The following is a 19,282-nucleotide window of genomic DNA, read 5'->3' on the forward strand; positions in this document are numbered from 1 at the left end:
TAAAACTTAAGATGGAATGACAGAACCGCGCCTATCAGAGACAGTAGGAGTGTGTCAATCATTTTCACGCACATGCACCCTCACGTAGACTCAGTCTGCCGGCTGACCCACACAGCAGCATCACACTGATAATTTTCTCAGACATATTATGGAACTCCAGTGATCAACAAAAGTTAAAAATCAGGAAATGCAAAGCTCTCAAGGGGCAAAGGTGTAATATTAATTTCCAATGCGAACAGCTGCATTGCCGAACCTACCTAATATTTTTTGATTGTACATTGTAAGAAAGATAACCGGTAACATTTCGTGTTTGGCAACTCATATCGGCTTGTATACTGTGCACATTTTACATACAGTGCATGTCAAGTGCACAATTGTGAGGGGTGTGTGTGGCCTTGGTCAGGAACGCCAGGGAAGGGAGGGAGGAGTGAAGTGAGGCGAGATTCAAATCTTGCTCGCAGCATGAAAACTGGACTGTTTGAAGATTTAATTGAGTGATTCTTTCCATGCCACAAGAGGGTGCTCATTTACCGATTCACAATTTGCCAGTCACTGACCTGGAAGATGTTTTGTCTGTAACGCCAAAGGGTGTCTGATTCGTGCACCGTCTGCTCGGGCTGCAGCCCGCCTCGACTAATGCACACCAAACCAAAGCCCCCGACCACCTCCTCCATGTGGTCATCCCGCCACAGGCCGGGAATCTTGAAGGTTTCCAGGAAATCAGCTCCACACAGAAGCTTGAGCTGAGGAGGAATGCCTGCAGGGAAAAAGAGGTTCAGAAAATGAGAAGGAAAGCTGGGTCCTCCGTCGGAGGCCACGGTCTATCATGTGAAGAATCCTTCAAATGCAGACCGCAAATGTAATGTTGTCATTAGGACTCAGGGTTACACAGAGCCTCTTGCAGACATTACATATTGCAGTTCCTTTCCAAGGAACGGGTTTGGTAGGCTGTGGTTGGCCACAAATAACCTTTTTTCAGGCACGTCATATTTGCGAGATATTGTGGCCACAATTTCCATTGTTTTTTCCCCAATGTCTTGTCTGGGCCTCGGTGTGTGAGACATTAGATTAGGATAGTCGACTTTTGGTGATTTGCTGGATGGACCAAAATTGTAACTCAATAGTTAGGCCTTCTGAAAAACACATGCCTAACTGTTCGGTAATTCCATACTTTTTTGCACAACATGCCATTCTGGAAGTCAGCGGTCCCTAACCTTTTTTTGACCCACGGACCGGTTTAATGTCAGACAATATTTTCAGGGACTGGTCCTTAAGGTGTGGCGGATGAATACAACAAAATAATATGAAAATAGTGATATTTTCTTACCATTATAATAAACACGAATCATGACACGAGGAACGTTCTATCTGGTCACAACACTCTGGTCGCAATCGTCACATTTAAACGTGCCTTCAAAATAAGATACACCACAAATGACAAGTGCATGAAAAGTACGACTCACCATCGCCGCATATTATGCAGAGTGGCCTTGTTGCGTGGGAATCCCCCATTGAGAAAAATCAGTATTTTAAGTAGGACTCTTGATACTATCCATTAAATGTAGCCTTCTTTTTCTTGAAAGCCGTAGGCCCATTTTCTGTTTCCTGTCTGGGTCTTTTTCCCTTCCCAAACATGTTCGTTTTTTACTCATTTTGCTATTGTCTGGGTTTAATTTTAGCGGTAACCTATCACGTGACCGAGAAGCGCGCCTTGACCTGCGTCAAGAGTGACACACTGTAGAGTAGACGGATGTAACAGAGAATCCGATAATTTTTCAAAAGAAAACATCTTTCAGATTCCGAAATAAATAAAACGGAATATAAGTTATTTATTCTTTCTGACAGGCCCGATACCAAAAGACCCACGGACCGGTACCGGTCCGCGACCAGGGGATTGGGACCACTCTAAGTAAGGATGTGAACGGCAAAATTCACAACAAATGCTATATGTGAGAGGGTCAATCGCCTTGCGTGAGGTTGGCAGTTGCTGACTGCATTTTGTTTCCAGTTGTCCAATTCAGTTACATTCAGCCAGTTCAATGTCCACTGACTCAGCATTGAAAGGGCCCATACATGTTGCGCTAGCAGGTGAGTTGTTAGTTGTGCAACAATGCAAACCAATTGGACCTGTGGTCGCGAATAAAGTCTTAAAAGCGGCGTATTAACATGATCTCTAATACTCTGAAACCGGCAGTCGGCTTTTGCTCAAGCACGTGTTCTAACACATTGCTCGATACAAATCCTTCACGCTGACTCTAAGCTTGTAAAAGACCAATATATGCAAAAGAAAAGATTTCACTGATAACCATGTGCTTTTGTACACTCACACAATTGGCAAACCACCAATCGTTCCAATGCAGAATTTGTGTATCTTAGCACAGTGGTCCCCAAATCACTGGCAGGTATCCATGTGGCAACAGGTACACAGATAAGACTGAATTTTGCATTTATTTATTTTTTTTGTAACCAAGCATATTTATCCCTATTAGGATTATACGTCCGTACGCCCGACACCCATTGAAATGAGTTTAGTAATTTAGTTGAGTTACTTTCTGGAATCAATTGTTCCGAACCTGATTGTAGCTGGTAAAAATATTTTTGGGCAGGAAGATACTACAGTAAAAAATTCATCCCAAAAGGGAAAGGGACTTTTTATGGTTTTGTGGGTAATAAATTCTTACTTTGTGAGTGACCTCTGATTCCACTGGAGTCTTCAAGTATCCTCTGTTCATACTCGTTTAGAATACGACCATAATGATGCCTGTCAGGAAAAAGGTGTGAAGTTAGTTAACTCCACGTGAAATATAAACCATTTCAATTTTCTTTTCTGGCATATTTGACAACTTGTGTATTATTAAAATGCTGAATGACGCTTATTAATCAGATGGAACTAAATCAGAGGGAATAACTGTGAAAAAAAATTCACTTGTGCGTCTCTCTGCTAAGCTTCTTACAGCAGTTCTATTACGAGAGTTGGTTGGTGAAACGAGGGGTGGTGCTCGGCGACTGGAAACAACGGGCCGCTTTATGTCATTTTCAGGACCTAGGTTACGCAAATGCAGATCAGAAACAATAATGTGAAGGGGAGGAGCAACGGATTGTGTGAAGGGGATTTGTGTGGAATCAAGAGAAAGGCGGGGGAAGACCAATCCCAAAAATTGAGGTAGTTGAATGAAGCAAGTTGAGGGGGGATTGACCAAATTAGCAAGAAGAAATAACAGCCGCTTTCACGTGGCAATCCAAGAAAATTGGGGAACAAGGAGCATTACAGACAGAATATAGCTTGTGCAAAGTGCAAGTTAACACAGTTGTTACGGCTTTGGTTATTCAGATAATTCCATGCGTGGTGATGGCAACCACATAGCGAGCGACAATTGCTTTCAACCGTGGCTGGTGATGCTCTACTCCGGAATGTTGGAACTTGGAAGCAGGCAGTTTCACGTTGTAAAGTGATTTTCAAGGAACCAGAGGATGACACTGATACTGACCATGCAACTGCAAGTCATAAAACGAAACAGCAACAGGACAAATAAAGTTAGGATGCTACATGAAGCCTTTTTGGGCGCTGACGCTGTCGGGTGGTCCATTAGCCATGTTGTGTTGACCCCGCCAGAACTGACCCTGGCCTGGTACATTCATAATTTCACCTGGTATGCTACAATGATTATTTAAGCCTTGAAGTAAATATTATTTGTACTTAATTTAAATGCACATTATGTTTATTTTTGCAGTATAAACTTAAACTAAGGTGGCTGATGGTGTAGTGGTACACACGCCCGACTTGTGTGCGGGCAGCGTGGGATCGGTTCCCACTCAGTGACAATGTGAATGCGGGTGTGAATGGTCGTTTGTCTCTATACGTGCCCTGTGACTGACTGGCGACCAGACCAGGGTGTAGTTTGCCTTCCGCCTATAGTCACCTGAGATAGGCTCCAGCAATCCTGCGTCCCTACTCAGGATAAGCTGTGATGAAAATGGATGGATGGATAAAATTAAACTGTAAATAATCAGCTTAATTGTATGCCTCATTTGACATTTTCTGGGCTTCAATCTTGTTCAAGTCAGTCCTTGTGGAAGGATTTAACCTGACACAGAGGAAAATATGCCCAGTGCGGTAAAAAGCTCAATGAGGCATGATCAATGTATGTGGATAAACTCAAAATGTTGCATATTAAATGTTAGCAAAGCAATAAAGTATTTATTTCATCGTATTTATTGATGACATTTGTACTGTACTTTGTAAACGGGATGAGCAGGAAGAAGCGGTGACAGAGCTCGAAACTCCCTGTTGCCACCCGAGTAGCGCATAATTTGCAGTCGGCCCAAAGTATTAGCCCCCACGTTGACCTTCAGTATCTCCACACGGCTGACATGGCTCACCACACAAACCAAATGCAGATCAAAATATTAATGTTTCAAAAACTTTCACGAAAATAAGACAAATAATAATAATTAAGTCTTGATAAAACACTGAGAATGGCACTACAGTGATCCCTCGCTATTTCGTGGTTCGATTATTGGGGCTTCGGTGCATTGCAGATTTTTTCAAACATATTCATTTAAAAAATGTTTTTTTTAAAGTCCGCAAACAGTCCGCGAGAAGTAGTGAAAGTCAGCAAAACAACAGTGAGTCACATAGAGCAACATATAGAGTACATGTGAGGTGAGGGGATGGGGGGGCTGAGAAGATGTAAAGCCATGTTGATTAGCAGGGCATCTTCTTTTTGTCTTATCACGTGAGTTACTCTTTGATCTTTAATTTGTGTCAAAGTGTTGTTTACATGCTGCTAGTAGTGCATGTGTGTGTGTGTGTGTGTGTGTGTGTGTGTGTGTGTGTGTGTGTGTGTGTGTGTGTGTGTGTGTGTGTAAATCCAGAACTCAGACATGAAGAAAGCAAAAATCCAAAGTAGCTGAAGCTAAAAACTAACTGTGACTGCAGCATGAGCGAGAACATTATCGAGACCGAGAGCGAAACATGAACGAGACATGAACAAAACATGAGCTAGAAACAAACATGACCCTGAGTGGTCGTGCCAGGAGTCCCTTATAGCAATAATCATATAAAGACCAACAGGTGTGCAGCTGTAGGAGGAGCCCTGCAGCGCCACCTGTTGGTCAGAAACTGAAACATGACATTGAACATATTGAAACATTGATTGTGTATTCAGAAAATATACATACCGTATTGGCCCGAATACATAATTGACATAAGACTGAAAAAGTGGGGGTTGTCTTATATTCGGGGTCTAGACATTATAATCATTCACGACGCTAGATAGCGCCAGATATCACTGAAGCGAATTCTGAACTTGATTACCCAGGCCAAAGTGAACCCCTGTCACGAAGAATAAAAATAAAAATAGCGGTAGCACAAAGAAGAAAAATAAAAAATAGCGGTAAGAAAGAAAAGAGACGAAAATAATAGAAGAGATAACTGGAGAAACGTAGCGACACTCTGGAGAAAATCGGCCAGGTTAACCGGCAGCTGAGGAGAAGTTCTGACGTAATTTACATTTCAAAAACCAGAAGCCATTCATTTACGAATGTGATTGCACTTTAGTTGACATATTTAAATGTTCAGATATTAAGATTTGAATGAGGCAAAATAACATGCTTTTTCTCTCAAATGTATTGTTATAATTATTTGTTTCAGATGTACTGTAATTATTTTCTGTATAAAAAATTATTTGGTGTTCAAAAAGTATTTTTTCAAACTTGAGTCTTGAAAGAGGGGGTCGTCTTATAATCAGGGCCGTCTTATATTCGGGCCAATACGGTATAAGGATTCTAAATTATGTTATTATGAAAATTTCAGTATTCTACCTTTGTAGTCAAGGACTGACAGGGCACCATATAAATATTCTGGACATAACGTGAAAACAGTGAATATGAAAGGGAGAAATCGACACAGCTTAGCGATTTTCTTTTTTCCAAATTACAGTTTCATCAATAGATGTCACTCTTGCCCTATGAACTTCTCGAAAAATGTCGGCATCGTCCTTGCATATAATACAACTGTGTCGTAAAAGTCTATTTAATTTTCATAGCATAAGCAATGTGCAGGTCACAATCTTTCCACAAAAGTGTTTTGGATTGTTTTTGGCGAGCTTGTATAAAGCAATCGGCACTGGCATTTCTTGAGGTACAGCAGGTTTTTGGTCGGGAACCAGGGAATATGAGAGGCGAGAGGTCAGTGCAGTGCAGGAGATTAATCTGTTTTCGTGTAAATAATAAATAATATCTATTATTATGACTCTTTAGAAGCTTGATTTTTTTTGGGATGCCGCCCTAGGCTGTTGATGCCCTATGAGCAGTGCGTGATCAGCATATGCCGAGCGTCATGCCTGGGTGGCAGTCAGGTGAACTTGCCAAAACAATGAGCTGACATTTAGTGATCAAAGTGCTTCTTAGTATTTATTAACAGCTAAAAGTCTCTCCAGAGTAATTACAATTTGACCTCTCACCTCAGAGTGACCACTGTTTCAGTCCAGTCAGCCTGTTGGCTCTCCCATTCGTCGACTTTGACCCAGTTTGAGCTCTGGAGCGCCATCTTTGCCATGGCAATCCGGTGCTTTGCCAGTGTCAGGCCTTGCTTCCCATAGCTGTCACTCACAGGAGACACGATGCCACCCATCACTTGGTACTGGCCTACAAGGGAGAGAATATGAATTCCCTTCTTCTAGGTCAGGGGACATGACACAAAAATATATTTTTGGTTCGTTTTGGTGGAAATTTTCGTGAAACACGTCAAGAAGTTCAATTGTAACACAACGTCGCGTTTGCAGTTAAGAAACAAACTGATGTTGACGGCAAACACAACCATTGTAGTTTGAAAGTTGACTCTGGCACTGGCCGAGGTGGTATGATGTTACCTAATGGTTCATCACGGTGAACTATGAAGATTTATTATTATTCTTCGAAAAAGACTAGAATTAATCAATTAATTAAATAAAATGTCTGTGCATATGAGTTGCAGGTATTTGTTTGTCCACTTGGGGTCGCCATTCTCAGGTTCTACTGTACGATCTCGGCCAGGAGTGTCCAAACTTTTTGCCAAGGGGGCCAGATTTTATGTGGTAAAATGTCGGGGGCCGACCTTGGCTGACATTCTTTACATTGAACAACAATATTGTTCAACAAATTTTAGTAAGCCAGTCTGTTTCACATTTCCATTTTTATTTTAATTTCAACAATCTTAAGAATTTCTTTTGGTTCATTTGAAACAGGTATATCACATGCAACTGCTTATTCACTTGACTTTTTCTTAAACAGAAGTCTCCTGAGTGCAAATTGATTGATTTGAAACATAAAATGTATCACCATGACTTTTCAATAGTCACAAAACCTTTGACTCGAACAACAGGGAAATGAACAAGCAATACACATATCCACAACTGTAAGGATCATTTGAAATATGACATATCAGTCAATATAAACATGGAGTGATGTCTTGTTAACTCGTGAGTGATGCCCTCTAGTGTCTAAATGCTATTACTCATTTAGTGAATGCTATTACTCATTTAGCCACTAGAGGGAAGCAGTACTCTATGAAACATCACTCACCAGTCTACGAGACCTCAGTCAATGCAACACGTGTTCCATTGCGCCCAAACTGCGGGCCAGACGGCACTGATTTTATGACAGGGGCCGAGGGCCGGATGAAATTCGACCGCGGGCCGGACTTTGGACATGCCTGATCTAGGCCGATGACTGAAAAGGTGGGTTCTGGCCTGGTGATTGTCAGCGAATGAGAGAGGAGTTCGCTGGCTGTAAGCAAGTCTGCGTGTTGTCGCCATCAGCACCTTGTGTATGACCGAATGTGCTTGTTCATTCAATAAAGTCATCGAAAATGCACTGGCGAATATGTCTATCCTTGAGAACTCACGGGGGTATTACAATGTGTTCTAAATAGTGATGTTTGGCTATCTTGATTGAGCCAACATCATTATGTTACCTTGTGTTGATGATTGGTGGCGTGCTGTTGTGGTACATAAATGGGAAATAATCCCGAACTTTTGACATTGAGTCTTTCCTCCAGGCTGGCTGCCATTGCGCCACATTCAGCTATTTCAGTCTGAACTAACATTCGTCCAATTAGAAAAGGGACCGCGGCAATGCTTCGAGCCAGAGATTTTATTTCCACTTTGTTTTTCTTTCTTTGTAACCAATTTCAGATTCAAGTTGTTTGATTAATTGTTGACATCAAAATTTTCAATGGTTCTGTGTTGTTGACTATTTTCATTTCTTTGTTGGGATGTCAAAATGGAGGTGTCGATCTGTCTACCTCACATTAGTAACACACTCAAGCAGCAAAGAACAAAATGTAACCAAGTCAAATTTACCCAAGTGACATCTAACCTGTGCTGTGCATGTGGTCTCTGGCAAGCTCAAACAGCCTCATGTGCTGGTTGGTGATGGGATTGAAGGATCCGCAGGCTAACAAGAAGAGTGGCACACGCTGGATGGGCATTTTGGTTGAAGTCCTTCTCAAGATGGCAAAAGAACCTGAAAAGAAGAGGAAATAACAATAAGTGATGGAATGATAATCAACTTCAATCCCAAATCACTGATGACTGGTTGCGGACATTGTGGGACATTTGTATCCAGAAGTAGCCAATCAAACAACACTGCTTTCATGTCTATGATATCATGATGAACGCATAGACATGGTTCTGAAAGATCAGAGCTGTTATTCAGATACTATCTGTTATGCAGTAGTGATGGGTCCATTTGGCCTCATGAGGCGTGTTGACACATTGACTCACTGTGTTGATACTGTGCTTATACTTTGTTGCTGACCACCACTGCCACCTGTTGGACCTTCAAAATCTCTGCAGCTGGCCCACTTGACAGACTGAACTGACTGATTTGATGATGAAGTGTATGCAATATGATTCACATCCATGTATTTATCTTGTATCATTCAATGTGTTTCAATAGTGTGAAAATCATGTGAATGAAGGATACTTGTGTGCTTTGTCTTCACAATTTTTTATTTAGAAAAATAAGATGCTTTAGTATTTTAAATTTCAGTCTGTTGCGTTTCTTGCATGCTATTTCCCCTTCTGTGGAGAACACACACACGATGGAATGAGACATGTCAAAAATCCAAGAGGCATTTGGTGAGACAAGGAGATTTGAATAAATACCTTATTCTCCAAAAGGAGATCAAAATGGCACTTCTCATATAATTATAGCCTATTATATGACAGCCGACACGATGCTCGAAGTCAGACGGACACATTTTTCTGATAATCTGCGTGTTTTCCTTTTTGCCAAATATATATTTTTATTTGAATGAGGGTGAGGTTTCGGCAGGTGGCATCGTGTTGCCAGACGCACTTCCTTATAAACACGGTGTGGCGGGCTTTTGCTTCGTCTATTCCCCCAGGACTGAGTCAACGCCCCCTGGACTGTGTCGACGCAGGACTGCGTAGACGCAGTACACGTGTTGATCACCTGATCTCATGAAGCAGCACACACACGACACGTGGATTGCTCTGTGAGCCCGACACATGCGTCAACGCATTAGTGTCTGGACCCATCACTAACAGATACAGTAAACTACATTACTCAGAGGCGACCTTACCATTAGGCAAACACAGCCAACCATCAGAATTTCAAGAGGCCCCAAAAATCTTGTCAAAAGTAAATGTTTTCTCCGATTGGAGTGTTATTGTTTTCTTTTCAATTCTCACTCACTCATCAAAATTCATAATCTATCGTGATTGTTTCGAGTGCGCCCCACTACCTTTTTTATTTCTATTCTAGCGTCTTACTACAGAAATATTGTAAAACTTATATCTCAAATGTTAATTGAAACTGAGTTGAAAGATTAGTATTTTTTAACAAGCACGAATAGGACAGTCAACTCAATGTGTCGCTAAATACACAGAGGTGGGGAAAACCTACCATGTATGTAGTTTTTCCCTTTTAAAACTGCTTTGGTGTAGGGCTTCATCTTTATATGAGGACGTCTACTAAGAAGGAGCAGCCACAACAGAGACCTTTCCTTAGGCGTCCGTCATGGGTTTCTTGGGTGACTTTAACATAGGTTCCGATTCATTTAAATACTTGTTTTAATAAATGGAATCGCCAAAGCCTCAATAAAATTCACTGAATTCTCTAAACACTAAAATTTAGTAGTGATAAGAGAGTGGGTTTTGCGTAGCGTACTGTTTTCTCATCATTTATGTGTCACACTGTTTTGGCTCCGTGATACGACATGGAACAGTGTTAAGTTCCGTTCTGCGGGGAAAAAAACAGAGTGCGACACCTCGTGGATGGAGTCATGACGGAGCTGTCCATGGTGCAAGATTAAACAACTTGATTTTGTTCCCAAATAATCTAAATTGGCGACTGGCATCAGGTCTAAAATGCACGATGTATAAGTAATTATACATAGTAATAAAAAATGTAGTTAAAAAAACTTCTGTTGATATTTTGGATCTTATTTTTTTGAAAATATAATCATAACTTATCCAACTCTTTCATCCTCACGACGGTCCCAGGTGTCTTCAGACAGTAGGCGGGGTACAGACTGGTGGCCAGCCAATCACAGTCATAACTCATACATGTATAATCAATTTTCTATATTGCATATCTAGTTTAGGGTCAGGGGTGTAATGGAGTCCACAGTAGCAAAATTTGGGCGCAAGTCAGACTGCACTCCAGACTGGTTGCCAGTTAATCTTCGGGACATATAGAAACAGACCAACACTTCACACCAGTCCTGAGTCAGAACTGAACCCACGCTGGCAGCACCAGAGTAACGTGAGTATAGCACTTCACCATCAGAGCCACGCCGATATTTAGATTGTTATCGAATTCAAGTGTCAAAAAGCTACTAAATAAGGCCAGAGAGTAATTTCAATTAAGTTTGGAGACTTTTGAAGTTCAAACTGGTTGAAACTGGCACATGTTAAAAACCAAATTGGCAATGAGCACATTGCTGAGATTAGAACAAAAACATGCAAATTAAGCCAAAATATATCCATCCATCCATTATCTGAACCGTTTTATCCTCGCGAGGGTCATGTGTGTGCTGGAGCCTATCCCAAATGTCTTTGGACAGTAGGTGGGGTACACCCTAAACTGGTTGCCAGCCAATCACAGGTCAAAATACAGGAATGTGTTTTATCCCACCTCTTCTCTCCCTTTGGAATGATTAACAATAAGACACAAGAGAGGTAAAGGAACACCTCATTATAATTCTCCCCTTGACTGCTTTGAACCAGCCAACCCATTTCAGGGAAACAATAACAAAGGAAAATGTGACAGTGTGCACATGTAACTTTGTGTTTCTGCATGTGTATTTGTGTTGTTGTCTTCCGAACTCACTTGAGAGCCGCCTTTCACTCTAATCCTCAGAGCACACACACCCACACCCAGGAGCAGAGGAAAAAGGAAGAATAATTGGAGAAGATAGGGTGTGAAAGCGGAAAGACTTACATTTCTGACAGTGTAAGGTGTGCCGTTGTGATGCTTTCTAGGAAGATGCAGCTGGAATGTATCAAACGGTAAGTTATCATTCTCAGTGTGATATATTTCCATTCCCAAATCTACCTCAACTCACATAAATAGGATCATGTAACTTTAAAGAGGACAAATGTATTACTGAAAACTGACTTGAACTCACGTTGATGCTGAACTCAGCAAAGCATGATGGGAAACAGTGCCCACACATCCCTAAACACTCTACAACAGTGTATCCCAACCTTTTTTTGACCCAACATACTTATTCTACATTAGAAAAATGTCATGGTGCACCACCAGACAAAATCGTCACAAATCGCACAGTCTGTACACTTTCTGAAGTAATGATCTAATTTTCACAAATGAACTCAGTGTGAAAACTGTGCCTATTTGGTTGAACACAAATATCATATAATTAGCAGTATAAATAAGCTCCAACCCCCTCCCCCAAAGCGGATCGGAACATGGATGGATGTCATGAGAATATTCTGTAATCTAGTTTTATCATATTGCTCGACTTTTATTCAGGACGTATCATGAACATGAGCAAAATATATCATTTAGACGTGGGTCTGATGAAATACATGTCATCAATGCAGACCTTTCAGTGTTTCATACGATGTAAGACTATATAAAATGTAAAACTAGCAGGATAGGCGCCCGCGAGGACCCCTGTGTTACCTTGTGCCATCTAGTGGAAGAGCATTAATTGATCTGCCTGTCACTATACATCACTGGCATAGGTTGATGAACAAAGACACATCTATCTATCTATCTATCTATCTATCTATCTATCTATCTATCTATCTATCTATCTATCTATCTATCTATCTATCTATCTATCTATCTATCTATCTATCTATCTATCTATCTATCTATCTATCTATCTATCTATCTATCTATCTATCTATCTATCTATCTATCTATCTATCTATCTATCTATCTATCTATCTATCTATCTATCTATCTAATAGGTGGAGTGGCTGGCTATAGGACAGAGGAAATGTGATTAGAAACAGTTACATGTAAACATTAACTAGTTTCTGATATCCTATTATGGAACTGGCACATATGCTAACGCTTGTGTTAAATTCGTCTTGACTGTTGTAGAGTAGGATATTGCTCAACATGCAGCAGAAGCTAAACGCGGCGTGTACATTGAGTCTCAGGGATTAGAATTGTACTACACAGTATTGGTAACTACCTCCAACGTTTTCTGTTGGCTCAACAATAATATATGACTTAATTTTGAAACGCAGTTAAATGAAACGACATTTCACGAAGACTATTGGTCGCGTAATCTCTCCGAGCTGTCACTGAACGTCTCTCCACACGCCCATGATGAGACAGAGCGAGAGCGGCCAGTGGAGGAACTCGCGCAGCTCTTCACACTACACCGGCTGAACAAGGAGGGCAGAACGCGTAGGTTTACGCCGTACCAACTGACCGCCATGGCGAAGATCGCCGTGCCTGATTTCCTCTTTTGGCTGGTCTGCGGCCTTTCCTGTGCTCTTGCTGGAAAAGGTAGGGAGTGCGAAAATATTTTTGTAAACTCGGCCTTTTTTTACGCACCTCAAAGTTTTCGGAGCGTCAACGTGAGTCGCGTATCTTGTCTTCACTGTTTTATGACTTGTGTTTGATGTGACCTCGTTTGAAGCGTGTGTGCGGTTTCCCCCATTGGAACTTGCTGTGTGGTGCTTTGCTGGGGCGGACGTCACAACGATCAGGACAGCTCTTCAATTAGGACTTCGCGGAAAGGAACAGCTCAGTCGGGAAATTGCCTTCTTTGGCAACGGCGCGTTCCTTTCGTTCTGCAAGTTTATAAAAAACAAAGTACCAGTTAAAAAAACATTTACCCTTCCAAATACCGTCTTGAACAACATTAAGATATAGTAGTGTTCTTCAAAAATCTGACGGAGGTTGGATTCCATATTGCATAATGCTATTCACTTGTTTCATCATTGCTATGAAACATCATAAATATGATCAATGTCTTCACACAAGTTAATAACTTTAATGATTAATATAAGGTTATAAAGGTAGCAATTTTGTTTGTTCGTTCAAACGCGTGTATGAACCTGATTGCCCTTTGCATTAATCAATACTCAAAAAATAGCCATCAGCTTTAGAAAGTTTGGTGACCCCTGGTGTAGGGCGTGCTCAAGAGCTGTTCAGATATAACTTTAATTAACTACAGCACAAATTGTGTTTGGTCTCAGGACAACAAGAATTTACACAAGTACATGCTTGTCTTTTGTGCATAGATAGATTGTTTGAAATTTTATGGGGGTGAGGAAGACATAGAGTGTCCTCCGATTGCAGAATGAGCCACGTGCATTGGCAACTCGACTTACTTTGCAATGGTTCTTAACCTTGTTCAGGGTACTGAACCATTCATTCGTGAAAAGTAAAAATAATAATTTTTTAAAACAAATTCAAGGCATAAAAAACGCTTTTATTAAAAACAGAAAAAACGTAACTAAAATTTCAATACGTAAGTATACATTTTTGAAATTGTGCACAAAATGAACCATCCATTTCTTCCATCCATTTTCTGAACCGCTTAATCCTCACTAGGGTCGCGGGGGGTGCTGGAGCCTATCCCAGCTGTCTCCGGGCAGTAGGCGGGGGACACCCTGAATCGGTTGCCAGCCAATCGCAGGGCACACAGAGACGAAACACCATTCGCACTCACACTCACACCTAGGGACAATGTAGAGTGTTCAATCAGCCTGCCATGCATATTTTTGGAATGTGGGAGGAAACCGGAGCACCCGGAGAAAACCCACTCAGGCCCGGGGAGAACATGCAAACTCCACACAGGGAGGCTGGAGCTGGAATCGAACCCGGTACCTCTGCACTGTGAAGCCGACATGCTAACCACTGGACTACTACATAAGTATACATTTTTAAAATTGTGTACAAAATGAACCCGCCAGTGATGGCCTAGTGGGCGTGTCATAACTAATTGACATGTTGAGTCGGGCGTGTCTTAACCTCCATGGCAGAGGCTCCGTCGAACCCCTGAGACCCATTCACCGAACCCCAAGGGTTCGATCAAACCCAGATTAAGAACCACTGCATTGAGTGTTTCGGTCACTCTCTCCGTAATTCCTGCCTGCCTCCTCTTTATATAAATTCAGTGTAGCTGCAGCGCCGTTGAAAATCAACCATGTTGCTTGCTCCCCCATCCCCCCTCAAAAACAAAACAAAACCAAAACAAACAATATAGTGCAGTGCAGTATATGTACGCTTCAATACTTTAATAACACCAGGGGTTAAAGTTTTCTGTTCCGGATAGTGTCTCTACGAACATGGGCCACTTGCCCGGTGTGCAGGGGTGATTCTCCGACTGAAATTTATGCCAAATTCTCCAGTTCGATCACATTCATTCACCCCTCTCGGTGTGCACCTTTGCTAACTAAGGCTTAGATGTTCTAGGTTTTGATTTCCAGAAGAACATTGACCATAATTAAAAAAAAAACAGCTGACCGTCAGTTCCAGTGACCCTGCGCGATGCAAATAAAAGCAGTTTGCCTGTACTGCAGGGGGGCTAGTCATGGTTAGGGCATTGCGTTCAATCACATCCTCTCTTGGAAGCTACTATCAAATCTTTCTCTTCTCTCTGTTTCTGACATATACGCCATGCAGCACTTACTGCTGTGTACTTGAAAAGCGGGAACATTGTATTAATTGGGTCTCTGGAGTAAGGTTGTAGGGCTGTCTCCCTTTGCCAAGCCAAACACAATCATTATTTTCTTTGTTCAAAAAAAGATCTCAACATGGCTGATAGACAGGCGGATAAATAGCTGGCTTCAGCCCTCATTTTCTGCACAGGCCACTCATCCAGTTTTCAGACATGGTAAGTCAATTGGTCATCTTCCAAAAATAATGGCTTAATCACCCCCCCCCCCCAATTTCAACCAAATATGGACTGTATTTATTAATAATTTCATTTGTGGGGCAGATTTGAATGATCACGTGAACTAAGGACGCAGCCGAGAATGGCATCAGTGGCCAACATCATGAAGATATTTTTAAGTCCTCCCCAAAATAATTCTTGTCAAAATAAAACTTGCGTCAGGGATGAACAACTGGTGGCCCGTGGGCTCCATGTGGCCATTGAACACTGTGAGTAGCCCTTTGATAAATTTTGGGAACAAAATAATGTTTTTGTTTTTACAAACCCAAATAATTCTTAAATCCTAACTAACTATATAAAAAAATCCTCATCTCACCACTCGGGTGGTGTCCGTCCCTCATTCAGCTCGGGTCCTCTACCAGAGGCCAGGATGCTTGAGGGTTCTGCGCAGTATCCTTGCTGTTCCCAGCACTGCACATTTCTGGACTGAGATATCCGATGTTGTTCCCGGGATCTGTTGCTCCGACCACCACAGGCACGACTGTCACCTTTACCTTCCAGGCTCTCTCCAGCTCTTCTCTGAGCCCTTGGTATTTCTCGAGTTTCTCGTGTTCCTTCTTTCTGATGTTTCCATCACTTGTGACTGCTACATCCACTACAACGGCTTTCCTCTTCCCTATTATCTATGATCATGATATCTGGTTGGTTCGCCATTACCATCTTGTCAGTCTGGATCTGGAAGTCCCACAGGATCTTCGCTCTGTCATTCTCCACCACCTTCGGAGGTGTTTCCCATTTTGACCTTGGGGTTTCCAGTCCATACTCCGCACAGATGTTTCGGTAGACTATGCCAGCCACCTGGTTATGGCGTTCCATGTAGGCTTTTCCTGCCAGCATCTTACACCCTACAGTTATGTGTTGGATCGTCTTAGGTTCCTCTTTGCACAACCTACACCTTGGATCTTGTCTGGTGTGGTATATCTGGGCCTCAATGGCTCTGGTGCTCAGGGCCTGCTCCTGAGCAGCCAGGATGAGTGCCTCTGTGCAGTCCTTCAGGCCGGCCCTCTCTAGCCACTGATAGGACTTCTTGAGATCAGCCACTTCAGTTATGGTCCGGTGGTACATCTCGTGTAGGGGCTTGTCCTCCCATGATGATCCCTCTTCCAGCGCCTCATCGTCTGTTCCCCATTGTCTGAGACATTCTGAGTATGTCATCCGTTGGAGCCTTCTCCTTGATGTATTCATGGAGCTTGGATGTTTCATCCTGGACAGTGGCTCTCATTAGTCCCCGGCCTCCTTCCTTTCGGCTTGCTGTGTGCTGGATTTGGGATGGAACCCTCCATGCATGGTTAGGAGCTTTCGGGTCTTAACGTTCGTGGTCTGAATCTCTTCCTTTGGCCACCTTATTATTCCTGCAGGGTACCTGATCACTGGCAGGGCATAGCTGTTTATTGCCCGGGTCTTATTCTTGCCATTGAGCTGGCTTCTTAGGACTTGCCTCATTCGGTGGAGGTATTTAGCCGTAGCCGCTTTCCTTGTTGCCAGTTCGAGGTTGCCATTGGCTTGTGGTATACCAAGGTACTTGTAGCTGTCCTCAATGTCTACTATTGTTCCTTCAGGGAGTGAGACCCCTTCAGTGCAGACTACCTTTCCTCTCTTAGTCACCATCCGACTACATTTCTCAAGTCCGAATGACATCCCGATGTCGCTGCTGTAGATCCTGGTTGTGTGGATCAGGGAGTCTATGTCCCTTTCGCTCTTAGCATACAGCTTTATGTCATCCATGTAGAGGAGGTGACTGATTGTCGCTCCATTTCTGAGGCGGTATCCAGAGCCTGTCTTGGTGATTACTTGGCTAAGGGGGTTCAGTCCTATGCAAAACAGCAGTGGGGATAGTGCATCACCTTGGTATATGCCACATTTGATGGACACTTGGGTAAGTGGCTTGCCATTGGCTTCAAGTGTGGTTTTCCACATCCTCATTGAGTTCGCAAGGAAGGCTCTTAGGGTCCTGTTCACCTTATACAACTCCAAGCATTCAGTGATCCATGTCTGTGGCATCGAGTCATAGGCTTTCTTGTAATCAATCCAGGCTGTGCACCGGTTGGTATGTGGAGACCTGCAGTCTTGTGCGACTGTTCTGGTGCTGTCCAGTTCTTCATATCTGAGACTCTTTCCTGTATGTCTGCCACTGTTATGGTAACTGGGTTCTTGTTCAGGGAGGTTGCTGTGCTCCTCTCTCAGGGTCACCACCCATTGTGCACTGCTGTTATGTGCAACCTCCTTCTCCCATATGCCTTTCCAGTACCTTTCAGTTTCCAGTCTTGGTGGGTTAGCTCTGTTGTTAGGACCCTGCCACTGAGCGTACACTTTCACACTCCGCCCCCTCGTCTCAGACACACAGCTATGGATCATTTCAAAGCGAAGAAAATGGATAACACGATGAAGAACATACCGTATTTTCACGACTATTCGACGCACCGTACGGTTGGGCGCAGTCTCATTATTGGGTGACATTTCTGTATTTTACACATAGACAAACCGCACTGTCATAATGGGCGCAGTTTTACAGTGGTAAAACATACGCCAGCTTAAACATATGGCATGCATGCACGCACGCTAACACGTTAGCTTGAAGCATACGGCAGCATGCCAAGACATACTGATACAAGCTAAAACAAGTTTTTAAAAAGGCAACGAAAGCAGAACTGAGTTCGGGTGTATTTTATTTAGCCATCGTACAATGTTCTCACATTTTTCGATCAATCATCACCCAGAAATCCATCAAAGTCCTCATCCTCTGTATCAGAAGCAGAGGACTGCACATCCCAGTTGTCATTGAACGCATCACATGCTAAAGTGTGAGTTGCTACGCATTGCCGAACGGAAAGAAGGAGCAGCAACAGCAAAGTCAACATTTCTCTCGTGTGAAGCTTTCCCACATTTGAAAGTAAAGAACAGAGCGAAACATGGTGGAAGCGCGTGTGTGTGTAGAAAGAATTGAACAATTGTGCAAGTACCGTAATCCATCAAAAACACTGCGTTCCCTCTCGTTGTTGCGTATTGTGGCGTAACTCGCCCAGCGCTGCCTCTCACTCTTTGTAAAGTTGTGTTTGCCATTGATCATCCATTGTTCCCATGCCGTTCGCAATTTTACTTTGAACGCCCGGTTGATGCCGATGTCCAGCGGTTGGAGTTCTTTAGTCAAGCCTCCTGGAATAATGGCAAGCTCAGAGTTCATTTGCTCGACTTGGTTTTTCACCGCTGCTGTGAGATGGGCACGCATGCCAAAAGCATAACCCATGGCTTGAAGTTTGAACTGAGCTTCGTAGGTGTGCCTCTTTGTCGAATTTATTTTCGGGGGTTCTTCGAAACCAAAACCGGAGTTGTTTTGCAACAATGCACATTGCCACACTCTATACAGGTGTTGGTACCTGCTTGCGGCGGCCCTTTAGCGTCCACTTACACGCCCACCCTTCACCCATTGGCGGACTGCTCCCCAGCATGCCTGTCCTCTCTCTCTCTCTCTCTCTCTCTCCCTCTCCATATATGTATATATACACGCCCACCCTTCCCTGATTGGCCGACTTCTTTCCCGCATGCCTGGCCACAGTCACTTCCGCCTTTTCTCTATATGAACAGCGTGTCGGCTGTCAGTCAGATTTTGGAACTCGGCGCATACAAAAGACGCTCCGCACCATAAGGCGTCCTGTCCATTTTGGAGAAAATTTAAGACTTTTAATGGCGCCTTATAGTCGTGAAAATACGGTAGTTGCTGAAGCCATAGCTAAATGTATTGCTGCATGCAAGCCTGTCAACATTGTCCACAGCTCGACTCATGCTGCTACGGATTGCCAGCGAGAGGCTCCATTACAGGCTGTGTACAGAGATTGTACGTCGCGGAGAAGGCTAAGGTACACCAAGCAGGAGAAGACACTGTTTTGG

At 42.9% G+C, this 19,282-nt stretch overlaps 2 protein-coding genes across 8 annotated transcripts in view; one reads left to right on the plus strand and one right to left on the minus strand.

Moving 5' to 3' along the window:
- Nucleotides 1-19,282, minus strand: part of nmnat3 (nicotinamide nucleotide adenylyltransferase 3) — a 266,385-nt gene that overhangs the window by 2,307 nt on the left and 244,796 nt on the right. For 2 of the 6 annotated variants that reach the window (XM_052088568.1, XM_052088563.1), the window contains exons 1-5: nucleotides 9,913-10,200; nucleotides 8,359-8,505; nucleotides 6,465-6,648; nucleotides 2,682-2,761; nucleotides 558-757 (exon numbers count right to left, since the gene is read on the minus strand). In XM_052088568.1, coding sequence (XP_051944528.1) covers nucleotides 558-757; nucleotides 2,682-2,761; nucleotides 6,465-6,648; nucleotides 8,359-8,505; nucleotides 9,913-9,961 — 660 coding nt within the window. In that variant the 5' untranslated portion in view covers nucleotides 9,962-10,200. Of the gene's footprint in view, nucleotides 1-557; nucleotides 758-2,681; nucleotides 2,762-6,464; nucleotides 6,649-8,358; nucleotides 8,506-9,912; nucleotides 10,201-12,914; nucleotides 13,040-19,282 lie in introns of those variants that run through there. The other 4 variants (XM_052088567.1, XM_052088566.1, XM_052088564.1 and 1 more) reach the window with 3 other exon arrangements.
- The window catches only part of clstn2a (calsyntenin 2a), a 132,711-nt gene continuing 126,276 nt past the window's right edge, over nucleotides 12,848-19,282 (plus strand). For both annotated transcript variants that reach the window (XM_052088411.1, XM_052088412.1), the window contains exon 1: nucleotides 12,848-12,999. In XM_052088411.1, coding sequence (XP_051944371.1) covers nucleotides 12,927-12,999 — 73 coding nt within the window. In that variant the 5' untranslated portion in view covers nucleotides 12,848-12,926. The remainder of the gene's footprint in view (nucleotides 13,000-19,282) is intronic.

Source organism: Hippocampus zosterae, chromosome 15 (assembly GCF_025434085.1).
Source record: "Hippocampus zosterae strain Florida chromosome 15, ASM2543408v3, whole genome shotgun sequence".
Lineage (NCBI taxonomy): Eukaryota > Metazoa > Chordata > Actinopteri > Syngnathiformes > Syngnathidae > Hippocampus > Hippocampus zosterae.